Source organism: Dipteris shenzhenensis, chromosome 1 (assembly GCF_047967505.1).
Source record: "Dipteris shenzhenensis isolate YYH24624 ecotype China chromosome 1, Dip_SZ_1.0, whole genome shotgun sequence".
Taxonomy (NCBI): domain Eukaryota; kingdom Viridiplantae; phylum Streptophyta; class Polypodiopsida; order Gleicheniales; family Dipteridaceae; genus Dipteris; species Dipteris shenzhenensis.
The window spans coordinates 67,046,977-67,065,543 of NC_141596.1; the positions used below are offsets into that span (position 1 = coordinate 67,046,977).

General features: G+C 43.7%; 1 protein-coding gene across 2 annotated transcripts in view; it reads left to right on the forward strand.

Moving 5' to 3' along the window:
• Nucleotides 1-18,567, forward strand: part of LOC147906253 (P-loop containing nucleoside triphosphate hydrolases superfamily protein) — a 135,250-nt gene that overhangs the window by 64,733 nt on the left and 51,950 nt on the right. For both annotated transcript variants that reach the window (XM_087383812.1, XM_087383802.1), the window contains 2 exons: nucleotides 17,559-17,656; nucleotides 17,733-17,788. In XM_087383812.1, coding sequence (XP_087239938.1) covers nucleotides 17,559-17,656; nucleotides 17,733-17,788 — 154 coding nt within the window. The remainder of the gene's footprint in view (nucleotides 1-17,558; nucleotides 17,657-17,732; nucleotides 17,789-18,567) is intronic.

Here is an 18,567-nt window from a genome sequence, read left to right on the forward strand (position 1 = left end):
GCTGCGTTATCTTTCCAAAGTCTGGATCACTGGCATACTGTTCTCTCAACTCTTTGAGATCCCTATGATAAGAAATGGTCACATTGTTGTTCCAGGGTCTTCGAGACAAGGCATCAGCCATTCTATTCTGAGCTCCCAATGTATGGACAATCTGAAAATGATACATAGACAGCATGTTTTCCCATTTCATGTGCTCCTTTGAGAGCTTAGTCTGTGTTAGGAAGTATCTCAGACTTTGGTGGTCAGTCTTAACAATAAAATTTGCACCTAAGAGATGGTGCTTCCATGTATTAATGGCATGAATCACAACTAGCAATTCTTTCTCATAGATTCCCAAGTACCTCTCAGCATCCCGTAGTCTCCGGCTTTCATAAGCCACTACATGGCCATTGTGATCAAGTGCAGCCCCAACACATTCTTCACAAGCATCGCAATTCACATCAAAAGGCTTGTACAAATTAGGGACTACTAGAATTAGTTTTGTAGTCAACTTGCTTTTGAGTGTATTGAATGCTGTCCTTTGTGGCTCATGCCGTCTAAAGGCTGTATTCTTTTTGGTCAAGTCATGAAGTGGAGCAGCTATAGCAGCAAATGCTCGATAAACCTTCTGTAGTACAAGAAAAGTCCCAGAAATCTGCATACTTCATGAGCACTTTTAAGCTCACGCCATAAGCTCAGGCCATTCTTGAATAGCTTGAATCTTAACAAGATCCATCTGAATTCCATTTTTGAAAATAATATCTCCCAAATAGTGGATCTCTTCCAGAAAGAATTCACTCTTCTTGCTATTGGCATAGAGATGATGATTGCATAGCTCTTGAAAGACGAGGATTACCAAAAAGCGAGCGAGGAAAAGTGAGCGAACCAAAAAAGGCGAGCAAGAAAAAGCGAGCGAGCCAAAGGTGTGCTCCCTCTTTTGGCCCAAAACATGAGAATTTCGACGTCTTATATCTTTCGATTTACAAATCCAAATAGGGTAATATTACATATAAAAAGGAATGGCAAGGCATGATTTAGATGGTTACCATGACCTTTTGCACCATTTAGTAAAATTTCATGTATCAAAATGTGAATTTAATGGATTTTTTTAAAGTTTCTTGCACCAAATTTCGAGCAAGGCTGCTCGCAAATGGAATTATGTAAGAACTCTATCCATACATTGGGGCACAAACAATCAAATATTTTCTATGCAAGTTCTTTTGATGAAAATATATAGAACACTTTTACCAAGGTAGACTTTCAATAACATGTTATGATCATGTTCAATGTTGAAGTTTTTATTGAATGATGCACTTCAACTACATACTACTTGTTGGCAGCCAAAGCATTTCTACGAGGGTACCGAGAGAAGAGCATTTCCTTCTTTAGTTACAGAGTCAGAGGTGCTAGGAGATTTCAGCTATAGGTTGGAGGCCCTCTAGAGCTTCTCATTGGGATAGTTTTCAGATTTCTGCAGAGGTGTAGAAAAACTTTCGGAGAAGGCTTTGGAAATCCCTCAGAAATAGAAAGATCACTCTCTTCTTTTGGCTTTCTATTCATGGAGGGATTGCAGTGACCCCGTGGAGATCCAAGTTTGGGGCTGATCCTACTTGTCCTCGATGCCACACAACAGTTGGGTCGGTTCAGCATTACCTCTGGGAGTGCAGACAGGCGAGGACGATCCGGAAGGGTGTTAACATGATTCTTTGCATATTTCATAGAGCACCCTTCTTCATGACTTTGGGATCAGTGGCATCGTTATCTCTTACTGGTCCTTATGTGTTTTTCGAGGGACATGACTTAGACTCATTCTTCATTATACGACGACACTCTGTGGAGTCTTGCTCTCTCTCCAGGATGTTCCTTTTAATCCTTTTAAAGCTGCTCATGCCTCGGTAGACACATCTTGGAGGATTCTGGCTAGGAGTATAGCTTGGCATATTTGGAGGGCCAGATGTATGGAGGCGATGGAGGGTTCACAAGTTACCCCTTCCCAATCTATGGCCAGTATATGGACTGATACTATACACACAGTGATGGTCATCTGGGCGAGCATGCAAGGATCCTCTAGAGCAGCTACAGTTAGGAGAGATACTTTTTCTAGAGTTTGGAGGGGATCTCCATTATTCTCTGAGTCTTCTTCAGGGTTGAGGTGGCATTTTCAGCCTCCACCTTGGATTTTTGGTAGCTCCTTTTGAGCTGTTTTTTCTCTCATGCATGACATGATGTACTCCCGCATTTGAGCTTGCTCTTGCGGCTTTCATTCATACTTAATGAAGTTTGGGAAAAAAAAGCATTTTCTATGAAAGTGCATCTCATGAGAGTAAATAACACTATCAATAATGTAGACTTGCAAGCTTATGTTATAATCATCTTCAAAATTGTGGTGATACTATAAAGCTTTATTAACGATGAGTACATGTTGGAATATGAAGCCAAAGTGAGTCAAAAATGAGTGTACTAGGTGTCTAGGGGGTGTTTTATAGTCTAGTGAGTCCTACACATGCCACGTGTCATATTGGGAGATATCCCATAGACATTGTGACTTCTAGAGTCTAGTGTCACACTATATAGTGTTGTACTTGTCTATTGTCTATTACATTAGTAAACATCAAGCTATCAATACATATTGTGAGTATTTTGGTTATTGCCTTGCACTTGTACTTTCTTTCCTTTCCATTTTGCCTTTCATTATGCTTTCTATATTTCCATTCCGTTCCTAGCTAGCTACCATGTCTCTTCATATGGTATCAGAGCCTTCCTTCCTCCTTGCTTCTCCATGAGGTAGAGGGTGGCCAGAAAGAGAAGCTGCCCTCTCTTCTCTTGGAGGAGCTCCCCTTCCCTTCTCCCTTCTTCCTTTTCCTCTCCACCGTAGCTCTCTTCTCCTCTACCATCTTGAGCTCCTCTCCTCCTACTCATGCCTCACCATCGGCCGCTTTTGTAGCCTCACTACCAGCCGTACGATCTGCCCACGCTGCTGCTGCACCGTACAACAAGACCGTACAAACAGCCCGTACCAGCCGTACAACTGTACGGACTGTTGCGCCATACAAAAGGCCTGTTGTCTGTATGCTTCTGCAGTATTGCCCATACAGCCAGCCTCGAAATGTGCGCCATCTTCTGCAAACAATCCGTCTCAGCTCACCTGCTGCTCCAGCCTCGGGATTGCTGCCAAGATCTGCCCGTACACCCACACTGCTTCTAGCTGCCCACACAGCTTCTCCTGCTGCCCACGTAGCTACTCTTTGCCCGACATCTCTTTGCCCACATTGCTGCTCCTCCAACAGTCACCAAATCCGCCACCATTTCTCTGCTAAGTGCTTGCAATGATCTCTCTCCCTTGCATTCCCGGCATTGGCATCAGTCTTCTATTTCCTCACATTGCTCTCACTTGGCCTGGTGACATTGTCCTCTCTCACTTGGCCCGGAGTGATTGATGTAAGCTCTCGAGCATGACACGGCCCGGCTTTGACCTATGATTGCCCGTACCGATCGATGTGAGCTCTAGATATTTCTCGACTATCGACAATTGCTTCTCTAAGTTCTCGTGGTGCCCGAGCTTCACATTGATTGACTCTTCGAGTGCTCGTGACTTCCCCGATATTACTTATCTGATTAGTGCCTGAGGTTCTTCGCATTGATCGACTTTCCGATTGCTCGTGGTACCCGAGGCCTCTACATCGACTTTTGGGTGACTCTCCATCTTCTATTTTGAGAGTCATGCCATGACTGCTCCATGTAGCTACCCCATGCATATTTTGGGGCATCCATGCCTAGTGCTTCATCGACATAGTCATCGACTAGCAGGAATGTGCATATATATGCAGTGCCTATTTGGAGGACATCTCTTACTCCTAAGAGATCTATTTTTATTATTCCTACAGCTTGATGTATTTTGGGGCCTCTGCCCTGGGTAGTCCTCTTAAAATGATATGTATTGAGTATTTTGTTGAGTCTATAAGGTACTCAACCTTGGATAGTCCTCCTAAACTGATGTTATTTCTTTTATGAGTGGTGTGTGACTTCATCCCGATTTCCCGTTATGAAGCCAAGGGGGGATGTATTGTGGGAGCCATATGTATTGGCTTTGATAGGTCTATTTGTTTATCAGGCCTGGCTTGAGAGTTCCATGATGTTGGTGCATTGGTCTTCTAGACCTCTGAGTTGGTCATGCATCCATGCATGATGAGCCTCTGAGCCATGCTAGATGAGATTTCTATGTTATGCTTACTAGCCTTTGAGCCATGCTCATTTGCCTCTGAGATTGTGTGGGAACCATGTCTAGTTCTAGACCGGCATGCACAGTTTTGATGACCATCATTGTCATGTTCTGTTCTTGGTTCCATTCTAGTAGTCTCTCACCTTGCCTTCATGGGGGGGTGTTGGAATATGAAGCCAAAGTGAGTCAAAAATGAGTGTACTAGGTGTCTAGGGGGTGTTTTATAGTCTAGTGAGTCCTAGACATGCCATGTGTCGTATTGGGAGATATCCCATAGACATTTTGACTTTCTAGAGTCTAGTGTCACACTATATAGTGTTGTACTTGTCTATTGTCTATTACATCAGTCAACATCAAGCTATCAATACATTGTGAGTATTTTGGTTATTGCCTTGCACTTGTACTTTCTTTCCTTTCCACTTTGCCTTTCATTATGTTTTCTATATTTCCATTCCATTCCTAGCTAGCTACTATGTCTCTTCAGTACATTCATATAGTGAGGTTATGTTTTTCTCAAGTGATGCACTTCAACTATATAGCACCTATTGTTGATAGCCAAACCATTTCTATTTAAGCTTATCTCATGAGAATATAGAACACTATTACTAATGTGCACTTGCAATATTATGTTATAATCATGTTAAATGTTGAGGAAGCAGGATAAATATTTATTAACAATGAGTACATACATACAATGAGATTATGTGTTGGTAGCCCAACCATTTCTGCTTCGCTCGCTTTTTCTCGCTCACTAATTTGGTCGTGCTCGCTCGACATCGCTTGCTTGATCGACTATCTCTTGAAAGACAGTAGCAAGGTGTTTCTTGTGCTCTTCTTTGGACGTTGAAAAGACTACGATGTCATTGAAGAAGGTAGCAGGGTGAAATGCTTGTAAGGACAGAAGATATGATCGATCATTTAGTGAATGGTAGTAGGGGCATTTGTCAACCTAAATGGCATTACTAAATATTCATACAGGCCAACACTAGTGCAAAATGCTGTCTTGTGCACATCCTGTGGCTGTATGCGGACTTGATGATAACCACTTTTCAGATCTATCTTGCTAAACACTGAAGCTCGACTGAGTTGATCCATCACATCATCTTTGTGTGGAATAGGGAATCTATTCTTGATAGTCATTTTGTTTAGTAAACGAAAATCAACAGACATACAGAAGGAACCATCCTTCTTCTGCACTAGAAGTACAGGGGAACAAAATGGAGAGGAGCTGGGCTGAATTAACCCTTTGGACAACAAGTCCTGGATCTAAGCCATAATCTCCTCTCTCTGAGTGGCACTGACCGTGTATGACGGTCTATTGGGTGGCTCATTGCCAGGCATGAGCTCTATCTGATGATCCTCTAGTCTCTCAAGGGGTAGCTCCCCTGGCAAGGTATCTGAAAAGCAGTCTTTAAAGCTTGCAAGAAACTGAAATTTGTCTTTATCAACATCATTCATTTCAGCATGCATGTCCAAATCTTTTTCTTTAACGAAAACCATGTACGTTGAAACAACAGATTTCATTGCTTTACTAGCAGATACATTATATACAATGGATATAGTCTCCTCTTGGTTCCTGGCAACAATCCGTTGCATTTTTCTCCTATGTGCAAAATCTAAAGCTCTTTCAAGAAGAGATAACTTCATATCCCTATAGTGAAACCAAGGCATCCCAAGAACTACATCATGATACTTAAGAGGGGAAATGAAAAAGTCTTCCTGATCAACTCTGTACATGCACACAAAGTTTCCCAATCAAGGGAATAACAAGCATAGGGTCCCCATGAAACATTTGATCGGCACTTAGGGCCCTGCCGAACTTTTCAGTCTTAGTACCCATTGAAGAGCTAAGTCCTTTGATATAAGAGATAGACTGGCTCCAAATGATAGCAGACCTGAGCGATTTGATGACTAAGACACTTCGTGGGAATTATGCCTTAAGTGGACACCAAGCTATTGGCAGAAAGGGGGGGAAATTGTCAAAGCAAACTCTACATGAAATATCCCTCTTATTGAGGGATTCTTCAATTTAGAAATAAGGGATTGTGTGCAATGGTGTCATACTCTTGTGTGAGGGCTTACAAGTTATAGGCGAGGGTTGCATTGATGGCCTCATGAGATCATGCTAGTTCATCCCGGGATTGCAGACACTGATAGGGTTAGGTAGGAAGAGGGCATGCAGCTTGATAAAGATGACTCCTATAGGGAGTTGCTTGCTAGCACAGGTGAAGGGGTCCTTTGTTTTGCAGATTAGAACATCCTCTTGCAGAGGAAGGGCCAAAGAAAGCTCCTTCTGGAGCAACCTAGAAGGAGATTAGCAGGAAGAGATCTCTCAGTTTATCATCGTCATCTTCTTCCTCAGATTATGCATCCAGCATAGTAGGAAACCCCACCATGAGGGCAAGAAAATGAGGAAAAGGGATGATGATGAAGAAAAGTCTCATTCCACGAAGGGGAGACATCGTTATAGAATGCCAAGTCCTTCTTCCTCCTCTTCCAGTTCCACCTCTTTATCTTCATCTACTTCTTCTGGGACACCTGTGCCCAAGGCTAAAAAGGAAGGGGTGGTTAAGCACAAGCGAGCTGCAGCAAAGGCCTCTAAGCCTAAAGAGTTCAAAGAAGGTGGTAAATTTGTCAAATTTGTCACCTTTAATGGTTAGTTTGGTCATATTGAGAAGGCTATGCAGTTTATAAGGCAGTTTAATGCCGCATTTGGTACTAAAAACTTTTCTAAGTCTTCCAAATTGCTTGCATGTGATAGGGACAGCTAGTGCATGGTGGAGTGCTCAAACTACAGATGGCTCAGCACCAAAGAAATGGAAGGGCTTCAAGAAAGCCTTCTATAAACGCTTCATGCCTAAACAATTCAAGGACCATGTCCTCCTTGGTTGGGAGAGCGTGCATATGGATGTAGGAGATACAGTGGAGGTCTGTAATTTGAAGTTTTGGCATGCCTATTTGCAGGTTGCTGCCCTCAAAAAAATCTCCAAGAGAACCCAACTCAGGAAGTACAAGGCTGGTCTCAATCTGAAGATAAAGGCTATAGTGAATACCCAGCGTCTAAAAGGCATAAAGGATATAATGGACTCAGCCTCTATAGCCAGTCTTATGCACATGTAGGACCACTGAAAGAAAGAAACCTGATTTTTCCAAGTCTGAAAAGAAACAGTTCCCTAAGGCTGAGAAAAAAGAATTTCAGCCTCAGAAGCCGAGGGAAAAGCAAGTTGCTGTGTTTCAAGTGTTTTCGATGTGGAAACGAGGGGCATGTGGCTACGATACCTTGAGAGACCTTCGTTCTCAAAGGAGCAGAAGAAGCCACAGGGACCGCCCATGCCAGTGGCGGGAGGAGTCCTGGATGTTTCGGGACGAGTTAGTGACCCTGAAGCGAGAGAGCTATGCCTTGCATGGGGAAAGATCATAGACTAGCAGGCACTTATTTTGTTTGACACAGGGTTTTCGAAAGGTAGTAAAACACTCATACATGTTTTCTTCTTCTTCTTTTTTTTGAAGAATAAAAAGCTCTCTGCACTATTCTCGTAAGTTCTTCATTGAATCCTCGCTGGCTTTTGGATGGGTATTCTTGTACCAAGTTCAAAGATGCCAGTCAAATCCCTTGCAATCACATGGAGCTTCGGCAGTATCCCAATCTATGGTAAGATCAAGTCTCTATTTGACGAACTGATGGAGGAACTTGTGCTTTGGATAAGGGCTCCCCCTTTTTTTAATAAAAAGAGTGAAGTAATTGGCTTCTACAAGTGGCTCAGCGGATGAGTCACAAAGACTGTAACCCCGAATTTGCTTGTAAGCTTGATGCCTCACTTGCGCTCATTTTATCTATAAGATGGATTGGGATTGCGAGCTGTTGTCAATTTTGCCTCAGCTCAAATTTGTGCCACACATGCTCTGTTACAACAAATTATCCATGTGGGCGTGATGCGATTATGCAAGAACTTGTATACTCCTTCAGAAGTTGTGATGCCTTAGCACACGGGTGGGGTGTTGGTTACAAGATGGGAATTCCTTTCAGCCGGTCACACATCTAGGGTAATCGCAATCCCGTCACCATCACATCGTACGTGATAGATACCCTTTGCTTGGCAAATGGAATTGTAAGGGTGAAATCCTATGCAATTCGACACAAGCCTACGTCAAACGATCACTGAAACTATCTACTTGTCGTGTGCCAGCAATTTGTCAAGCGTCAAGTGTTACAGGTTATCCAAATGTTCCCAATCTGCATATTCCTAAGCAGTGTCATTGTGTGTGGCTGGCTATTGCGATGCAAGCAGTCAATACTCCTTGGATAGGGCTTGCGCAATTTCATCTGGTTGGTGACCAACCTTGTCATGCTTATAGCAGAGTGCATAGAAATCAATGCATCATACAATTATCCGTACTTTGCATAGATTCTATGGGATCGTCACCGCCTAAGAAGGCAAATGACCCTGGCTCTAATACTAATACAAATGTCTTCAAAGGTCTTCGATCATCAATTAGCCTCTCAATGCATCACCAAGATCGTCAATTGTTTGCTAGTTGCCAATCTCTCTCTCTCTCTCTTCTCTTCATTCTCTCATTCCTTCACTCTCACACATTAGGGCCCAGAACCGATAGGTGGACCCCCCCCTCCTGTAGGTACTTGATTTCATACATGAAAGATTTACAGAGAATACAAGATCTGTAGCTCGAAGCTGATTTTACAAACGTGAGGAATTAGAAATACAATGGGAGATCACCTCCCCTCTCTTGGCAAGTGCCACGTGTCATCTTCCTAGCTAACACTAATTACATGCCAAATAGATTGGCAGCTATGGAGGCTTCCAAGCCTTGGGTCACATGCTAAAGTACATTTCTCTTGGTAACCATCCTTAGCCCCATGAAAGTAGGGCACTTTAACCCCTCTTGGTACCTGCAACATTTAATGAAGCAGACCACCATGGTACCCATTAATCATTAGCTTTTTGCATGCAAAGTAAAACTCTAGACAAATCCTAGTCTCTGTGGGCGTCCCCACCAAGCAAACCAATGCGCACACTAAACATGAATTCTCTGGTTGACCAAGGTTAACCCTATTTGACCATACATAAGAGGCTTTGACTAAAGTTAAGGCACCTTAATTATAACTGAACCTCTCCAACGGTCCAACGGAGATTGGAATGTCTTGGTTGACTAAAGTCAACCCTTTTGGCCTAAACCAAGCCTCCCTGACCGAAGTTAGGCCTTCTTGGCCGGAAGTCAAGTGTCTTTGACCGAGTCAATGCTTTGAACAATTAGAAGAATTTGGTAGAAGTCTGGTGGAATCAAAACACCTTCAGTCCGTGAGTGGTGGTGTTTTCTTGACAAAATTTTGTGGTGTAGTTTGGGTTTCTCAGTAGAGGGAGGAAATTCTATTTTTGAATACTAGAAACTGAAGCACTATGTGATTCAGTTTCTAGTATGTGGTTCTGTGGAGATAACCTTGGTAGCGTACTCAGTGTAGGAGTGAAAACAGATCTTTGTCCCTTTCCTGCTCCATGTTTCGTTTTTGAGTAAATTGTTTGAATGAAAGGTTTAACCAATAGGAAGGAGCATCAGTGACTGTTGGAAGGGAAAGGTGTGTACTTTCGCTCGGCAGGCTGTGGGCAGCAGTTCCTTGTGGTCACGGCAGCACATCTCCAAGCTGCATGATTCGCCTGCTCTTGTAAACAGAGCTCAGACCAGACTATTCACATAGTGTTGACTCGTTCTGGACTGCGTGGGACTGTGTGCATGGGGGCAGAGAGTTGGCCCAAAAAGCTGATTGGATAGAGGGCAATGCAGGACAGAGACCAGAGCTTACCTGGCAGTGCTGCAGACTGAACTGTCTGCATGGCTTGGTGCAGCAGCAGATTGGATCGCGGGTGGCAGAGCATATTTGATCGCGAGTCAGAGCAGCCTGAGCAGCTGCAGGAAGGGATAGCTGCTCAGAGCAGTTTTTGGGCTGCACACAGGTAACCAGCCTGCAAAATCAGAAAAGCCTGCGTGGGAATCTGTGGACCTGCAGGTTCATTGATTGCTTTGGTCTTGTCTGATTTTCTGCAGGTCACATCTGTGCACAGTGCCTCCATACCCCTTGTGGTGGTAGGCTCCTTCCGTTTAGCAACAACAGGCTCCTTGGTTCCAAAAGCACTAGCTCTAGATCTCACTCTGTGTCTTCTTCAGGATACTTTATGAGCATAACTTAGGAGCTTTTCTATGACCATGGATCTATATCCATCCACATACACTAATGTTTGTGAAGAGAGTGGGAGAGAAGGAAGGAGTCTCACTTGCGGCTTTCTCACATACACAATGGGGGAATACACACGAAACTACCATACAGGGTTATTTGAAGGGAAAAGATCTTACATAGTTGTGAGATTTGTAAATAGTTTGGTTACGAAGGCGATGAGTTTGACCATTTTAATAAGTTAGCAAGCTTGCAAACGAACTCATTACATTCAGATCATCCTATCCAATAGTTTTGAGACTGGGGTGCTAAAGTACCAAGTATGGATCCACTTATGATTCGTAATACGTCTATAAGAGAGCTACAACGGGAAACCATGAAGTCCAAAGGATCATGTCACGGGGACGTGAAGTTATGAACCGTGACTTACTTTGGCTTAGGGGGCTAGCCCAGGGGAAGAGACACTTCCCAGAAGTCCCTAGGTGCACACACTAGGCCTACTTGCTAGGGGCAAGGCAAGGTTTAGAGGGGTCTTAAAGTTAGGCCCAAGGAAACCAATGTTTCATTGGTTAGAAGGGGTTAGGATTTTAATGTGAGGGGCAAACCAATGTTCGATTGGTTTGCAAGGGTTAGAGCTTTAATGAGGGGGCCACGTGGCATTCCCTCATGCATACCTACCCTCTTCCTCTCCTTCCAAGGCCAACGTACGTTTTCTATGGGTGTGATTCATTTTTCACACATTTTTTTTGGAGATCGCCTTTTTTCCCACGTTATTTGCTGTTGCACGCATTTCGAGGCAGCTGTACGGACTGCATGTGCTTCATCAAAGGCCTCGTACGGACTGTACGGCCCATTGGTGCTGCTGTACGGGATCCAAGGTAGATTGTACTGCCTTTCAACGCATGCTGTACGGGATCTTTCAAGTTGCACAAATCCCAAGGCTGATTGTACGGAGTTTCCATCGCTGCTGTACATGCTGTACGGGCTGTTTCACGACTCCCAAGGCAGGTTGTACGGATGTTAATCTGCTGGCTGTACGGACAGATGCACGCTTTTCTAGGCTGATTGTACGGACTTTTCATGTGCTGTTGTACAGGAGCCAAGGCGGACTGTACGGGTGATTTTCCTGCTAGTACGAGTGATTTTGCTGGCTGTACGGGCGTTAATTTTGCTGGCTGTACGGACATCATTAATGCTGCTGCTGCTGCACGGATTCCAAAGGCTGCTGTACGGATGCTTATCCACTGTTGTGCGGCCCCTTTCCCTTGCTGTACGGCCTGCTTAGCTTCCCTTTCCTGCCCGTGATCCTCTTGCTCTTTCTCTCTCTCTCTCATTCCAGCTTGTAATCCCTCTCTTCCTTCCCCTCTCCTAGCTGCCTGTTACTCCTGCTAGCCTCAACACTGGATGTGTCGCTTCTGGAGGTGTTTCGGAGCTGGATTGAAGTCAGTTGAAGCTGGTTTGAGTTCTCTTGTCGCTATCCTTTTCATGTGATTGCATTTGGAGATTTTTGGGAAGTGTCTGGATGCCTTGTCAGTAACAATTGGTTACAGTCTTTGTGAAATGCTTGGATACCTTTACAATTGGTCATGGACAAATTGTGAATGCCTTGGCACTTGGGTGCTAGTGTGTGCACTAGGATGGAATGCAGGTTATAGCCAAGGTTGTGGCTTGGACAGTGGAATTGCCCGTGGGGCAGAGCACAAGGGAGAGCCCTTGTTGTATGTACCAATTTCATTCCTAAAGAAATAAATAAATACTGGAAGGGGTGCCAAGTGTTTGGGGCCAATGTGGTGTCTTGTACTTGGTTTCATTGAGCAGGGGCACTCTAGCCTCCATCCAGTTATTTCTGAAATTGTTTTCTAAGTGGTGTTGTTTAAGTTAAGTTGTTGGAAATGATGCAATGTGGCTGTGAATAATGAAAGTGCAATGCAAGTTATGGTCTACTGCTATTTAGGAACCTGAAGGCCGGTTACAGATCATCATTAGAAGATGCAATGTGGTTTGCAAAGATATGATTGCGGCCAACCCTTAATCTTCTAATCCCGTGATAGAGACAAAGAATGGAGGTTTTAATCAAAATGAAAGTTTTACTCTATCTTTAAGAAATACATTTTGAACACTACGTTGATGGGACAGGTAGAGCAACAAGAAACTGCCTTTATAGCTGCATGAACATGTCACAGGAGGATAACACTACCATATTGCCACACTCGACCTTGACAAATGCCCTGTCAAGTCTCAATCGAGGACATGGGGAAGAGAAGAGTCGAATACTCCTCATGATCTCCTGGAGCTGCTGCCCGCTGCCCCTGGCTGTCCTGCTGCCCCGCCAACTGCTCCCTCCTGCAGCCTCCTCTGCCTCCCCCCCACCCTCCTCCTCCACCTCCCCCCCGTCAGCTCCTCCCCCTGCCATCTCTTCCACCCCCTTCGCCCTCTCCTCGGCCCCCCTCCCGCCATCTCCTCCCCTCCGCCTTCCCCCTCCACCCCCCGCTTGCTCTTCCGCCCCCCGTCATTTCTTCCATCTCCCCGGTCTTTTCTTCGTCCTCCCGCCACCTTCTCCTCCTCCGCCTCCCGTTGTCCCCCCAGCTCCTCCTTCCGCTGCCCCCCCGGCCTCCTCCTCGCCTTCCTTGCCTCCCCCCGCCCTCTCTACCTCTCCCCCCTCGTTTCTTCGCCTCCTCTTCCGTGTCATCCCTTGCCGCCTTTCCCACCTCCTTCCCTGCCTTCTTCCTCCTTTCCTCAGCTTGCTCTCTTCCGCTCCCCTCCTCGCCTTGCAAAGACCCAGCTCTTTGAAGGAGGCTATGCAACTTTCAGAACTTTATGAGCCCAAGTATAATTGAAGGGAGACGGGTATTGGCATTAGCATTGGCATTTTGGCAACCAGCCCCTAAGCAAAGTTAGCCCTCAATGGACCAGAAGCCAGTGGTAACATCATCAATTCCTTCTATTCCAAGATTCCCTATAGTGTATGGAAGTACTCTGAGACATTCTAAATCCTATAAGGTTGATGATGTTAGCTAAGGCTCTACCTAAGCCATCTAGCAAAGAAGATATGGGTACAAGAAAGAAAAGTTAGTTAAGCTTCTCTCTCAAGCTCTGATGGAGGAAAGGAACAAGAAGGACCTATGTTATCTTCGTGAGAGAAATGGTGTCTTGATCATAGGAGCATATGCAAAGCTAAAGCTGGAGCTAAAGTCAGCATGATTGTAGAAATCGATGAGCACTCAGCCTTTGATGAATTTATGACAGAATTAGAATTTCACGAGTGTGTGAATAACAGTTAGATAAATGATGATGAGGTTTCTCAGGGTTCTAATGATGATGAGGTTTCTTAGGTTTCTAAAAAGGGTACATCTTATCCCTTCGAGCCAGGTGGCTTAACAAGAGAGCATTCAGTAAAAAGGGTCATTACCCAAGCCTAGTGTTAATGTGCTGGTCAGCAATGGAATATTGAAGCTGCACATGACTTATCTCTGGATGACAGAATTTCAGGAGTGCATCCTTGTGTAGAGGAAGATAAGAGTTATGTTGATGCACAGGCTGAATTGTTCAGCATATCTGCAGATTCCATAATGGGCTGTAAAGGAGCTCAGACTCTTTGCCTTAAAGGATTCATTAAAAGTTGGCCTGTCCATATACTAGTTGACAATGGAAGCACTCATAATTTCATCAACTGTAAGTGCTGGATCTGGGTTCCAAACCTGTGAAAAAGGCTCCTTATAGGCTCTCAAGGGAGGAAGTGGCAAGACAAATTAAGGAGCTAATGGACATAAATTTTATTACCCACAACCAATCTCCTTTTGCTTCTCCTGTTCTGTTGGTAAAGAACAAGGATGGTGCCTATAGAATGTGTATTGACTACAGGGGATTTGAATAAAGTCACTCTCAAGAACCACTACCATATCCCAGCATTTATGACCTATGGATGAGCTGAAAGGGTCTAAATTCTTCTCAAAAATTGGGGGTTTCCATTTTCTGAGCAAAAACCCCCGAGCGATGAGCGGACAAAAGGTGGGAGGGGTCAAAATATATAGTCTCAAGTCATCTTTAGGGAGCACAAAATTCCAAATTCTTTCAACGAATATGTAAGTACATATGAAATATTGATCAATAGAGGTAGATATAAATATACCTTTATATGATTTCCATATATAATGTCCAAATGGTGACTTATTTTATGACTTTCAAATTCCTTTTTTTTTCTTTCACCATTGGATAGATCATGAAAATTTGAGCAAATCTCCTCTTTACAGTTCCTCAGGCTGAGCTAAGAAAAAGATATAAGACCTTTGTAATAGACCCTCTGAGTTTATTTTGCCAGATGAAAATGGAAGAGCTTGATCCAGCCCTATTCCGTTGGCGTAATACCCTTGGAGGGCCTATAAAGAAGGGGTCATAACTTTTGCCACTTAGCTCGGCTTGAGGAGCTGTTAAAAGGAAAAATGTTCAAAATGTTGTGATCTATGCAATGGTGGGATTTAAAGTATAATTTTGAGAGGTATATAAGAGATAAATTGGGAATTTCAAGATGTATATTAGAGATATTCCCTAATTCATTTTATAGTAGGAAGGAGTTCAGTAGGGACCACATTTCCTTAAAAGTAGTTAGGTTTGGAGAATTGGGAATATTTTGAAAATCCCTCCCTTTCCTTACCATATTTGATAATATTGTAGAGGTGAATTTATGATCAATTATAATGACTTCAGGTGTGAGGGTTTTCAATATCTTTTTCCTCCTCATCCAAGGAATATTGTATACATTGTTACATGAGAGCATCTCAATACTTCAAAGATGGGATAGATAAAGCTAATTGAAACTTTTCTAAATCCATTGAATTACCATAATCCTCAAAATAGAGTATGCTAGGGAGGGATTTATAAGAATTTCTAAAGTGTTCACTATTTATTCATATATAAGTGATGTTTGAGAAATTAAGAAAGAATTGTATATTCCTTTGAGAAATATACTAGCATGGTTGGTGTCCACTCGGACTTTTCTGCTCGTAGGTTTTTGCTCGGAAACCGTGCACATCCTAGTAGGCCTCTCCATTTCCATAGGAGGTAATTCCTCTTAAACTTGCTCTATAGGCCCCAAGTATATTTATTGAGCAGTGAAACATGGAAGACATTATGAATTCTGGAATTAGGGGGAAGCTCCAACTAATAGGCCACTTCACCAACTTTCTTCAACACCTTTATGTGGTCCATAATACCTATGGGAAAGTTTAGCGCCAGTGTTCCCCTTCGAAGATGCGTACTGTGATTTGTGGAGCCTTAGAAATACATAATCAAAATGACGATCCTTTCGATGTTGATCAGCATATTCTTTCATCCGGGCTTGAGCTCTCATTATATTGTCCTTGTGGATGGAACATGGGCTTTGCAGCCATACATTGCCTGAAAGGGACTCATACCAATGGAAGTATGCTTTGTGTTGTAACCAAACTTAGCTAGATGTAGCCACTTGTCCCATGCAGATTGAGTATCAAAGCAATAGTGCTTAAGATACTCTTCCAACCATCTATTAACTCTCTCAGTCTGACCATCTGTCTGAGGATGACCTGCCGTACTAAGAGTAAGGAGTGGGCCCATAGACCTTAAAAGCTCCTGCCAAAACTGTCATATAAATTAGGCATCATTGTCACTCGCGATTTCTTGGGGTAAGGCAAGCAGTTTAAATACATTTTCCATAAAATGTTGAGCAACCATTGAGGCTGAATATTGAGTCTTTGTGGGAATGAAATGGGCAGCCTTAGTGAGCCTGTCAACCACCACATAAATGCTGTTCCAACCTCTAGGAGTCACAAGCAGACCTAGAATAAAATCCATAGAAATGTGTGTCCACTTCCCTTTGGGAAAGGAAATGGTTGGAGGAGACTAGCAGGACTAATGTTCAGCTCCTTGTTTTGCTGACACGGCTTACAGCTCTGCACATATGTATAGGCATCCCTCCAAGGTCCCTTCCAATAAAAACTCTACTTGACTTTTTATAAGTTTTGAACAGCCCTGTGTGGCCAGCCATAGGAGATGAATGCAACTCCTGCAGAACTAGCAGCTTATAAGTTGAATTCTCAATGAGAAATATTCTGCCATTGTACCACAATAATCCATTGTGCAAGTAAAATTTTGGATACTCATGACAGTTAGAGTTTTGCAAGGCCTGGAGTATAGTAGCAGCTTTGGAAACGTAGAGGTACTGTTCTTGAATCCCATGAACCCAATCCTTGTAAATATCTAAGATTGATGATACAGTATCCTAGAAAGTGGGTCTGCCACTATATTCTCTTTGCCCACTTTATATTCAATTTCAAAGTCATAATTTTGCACAATAGATAGCCATCTTCTCTGCTTAGGAGATAGATGGGTCTGAGATAGAAGTATCTGAGAGTCCTATGATCAGTTTTGAGCTTAAAATAGCTGCCCTAGATGTAATGACACCACTTCTTAATTGTGTGCAAGATAGCAAGCATCTCTTGGTCATAAATGTGATACTTTGACTCCTTATCATCCAACTTGTGGATTTCATAAGGTATAACTCCATGATTCTGCCTAAGAACAGCGCTAATGCCACTTCAGCATCAGGTTCAATAGTAAACGGATGGGAAAAGTCTGGACATACAAGGATGGGACCTGATGTCAGTGCATCCTTAAGGTCCTGGATAGTTGCCTGTACAAGCCATGATCCATACAAATGAGAAACAGCCTCACCTATCAGTATCTTTCCCTATTCTTATACAAGTTCTTTTACATGTGCTGCTGCTTTTTAAAAGCAAAGCCTATACAGTGTAAGAACAACTCTGTTACCAACGCCTTAAAATTTGTCCATTTATTTGTCTATAAACTGGCACATCAATAAATGATTTATAAACATCTCAACCCTGGAAAACTAATGGTGCTTGTCGATTGCATGCATGAGAAGGAATCGATGGATGTTTGTACACATTGGGACAATAATCCAATACCTGATTGCAACTTCATGTGTGATCTGGTTTGGTTGACCCCAGGGACCACCATTGAGATATCTCTGCCAATCTTACTATGCAAAGTGATGGAAAGTTTTCATAAAGTGTCCCACATGATATGTGAGCTGACAAATGAAGAACAAATGAGTTTTATCTTATAGGGAAGACCATATGAATTTATCTTTATACTACTAATCACGGTGCTTGTTCTCAGTGCTCCTCTTGCTTCTACACCAGTGTGGGAAAGAGAGTTCTCATCCTCAGAAGGGCTTGTCATGGAATTCGCAAGAGAATGTAGAGTTGTAAGGAAAGGTAACATGTTTTCTTGGTATTTAATCGCTTTGTGAGTCTAGTTTACACCGGCGTCTTTTAAGGGTTGGTTATGCAGGTCTGGATGGTGACTTGAGAAAGGCCATGAAGGACGGAAAACCCATTATAATTGAGGCAGGATTCCACTCCCTACTATTTATTTCGTATATAGTGCACACGTCACATGCTACACCACATTACCAGATTTGATTGTGCATTTTCATGCAGTAATATTCAGCTAATATGCCCTTTTGCTGACCACTATTGTGTTTGTATGACTTTGTAGCACTTAACATTTACCATGGGTGATGATGCTCGTTCTAGTAGCTCCACCGTTTCAGCTTGTTGTATTAGGTTTCTCATAGTGTCATAGACCCGTTGGCCTTCTGACAATTAGTTAATGGTTGTTCTGAATAAAGTGGAAAGAAACAATTTGAAATCAAATTGAGGTTGTCTAGAGGAAGACTCTTCCCACAGCACTACCTAGAATGATGTCTAATCATAGTAATAAAGACGTAGAGATTAAAACTATCGACGTTGGGTGGAATTCCTGTTGGGAGCTCAGAGCTGCTCAGTGAGCTCGCCCCCCCCCCCCCACCCGTGGCGGCCTGCTGCCCCGCTGCCCTCCGCTCCTCCTCGCCTCCCTTCCGCCTCACTCTTCCCTCAACCTCCGCTCCGCCCTGCCTCCCCTGCCTTCTCGCTCCCCCGCCCTCCTTGCTGCTCCTCCGCCCCCGCTCCTCCCCTCCCGTCTTCTCTACTCCGCCCGCTTCGCACCTCCCATTGCTCCCTGCCTCTCCCGCCCGAGCGCCTCCCCCTGCCATTCCGCCTCCCCCCTCCTTCCCTCTCCTCTGCCTCCCCCCTCCCTCTTCCACCTCTTCCTCCCCCCCGCAGGCGCTCCCCCCCAACTCTCCTTC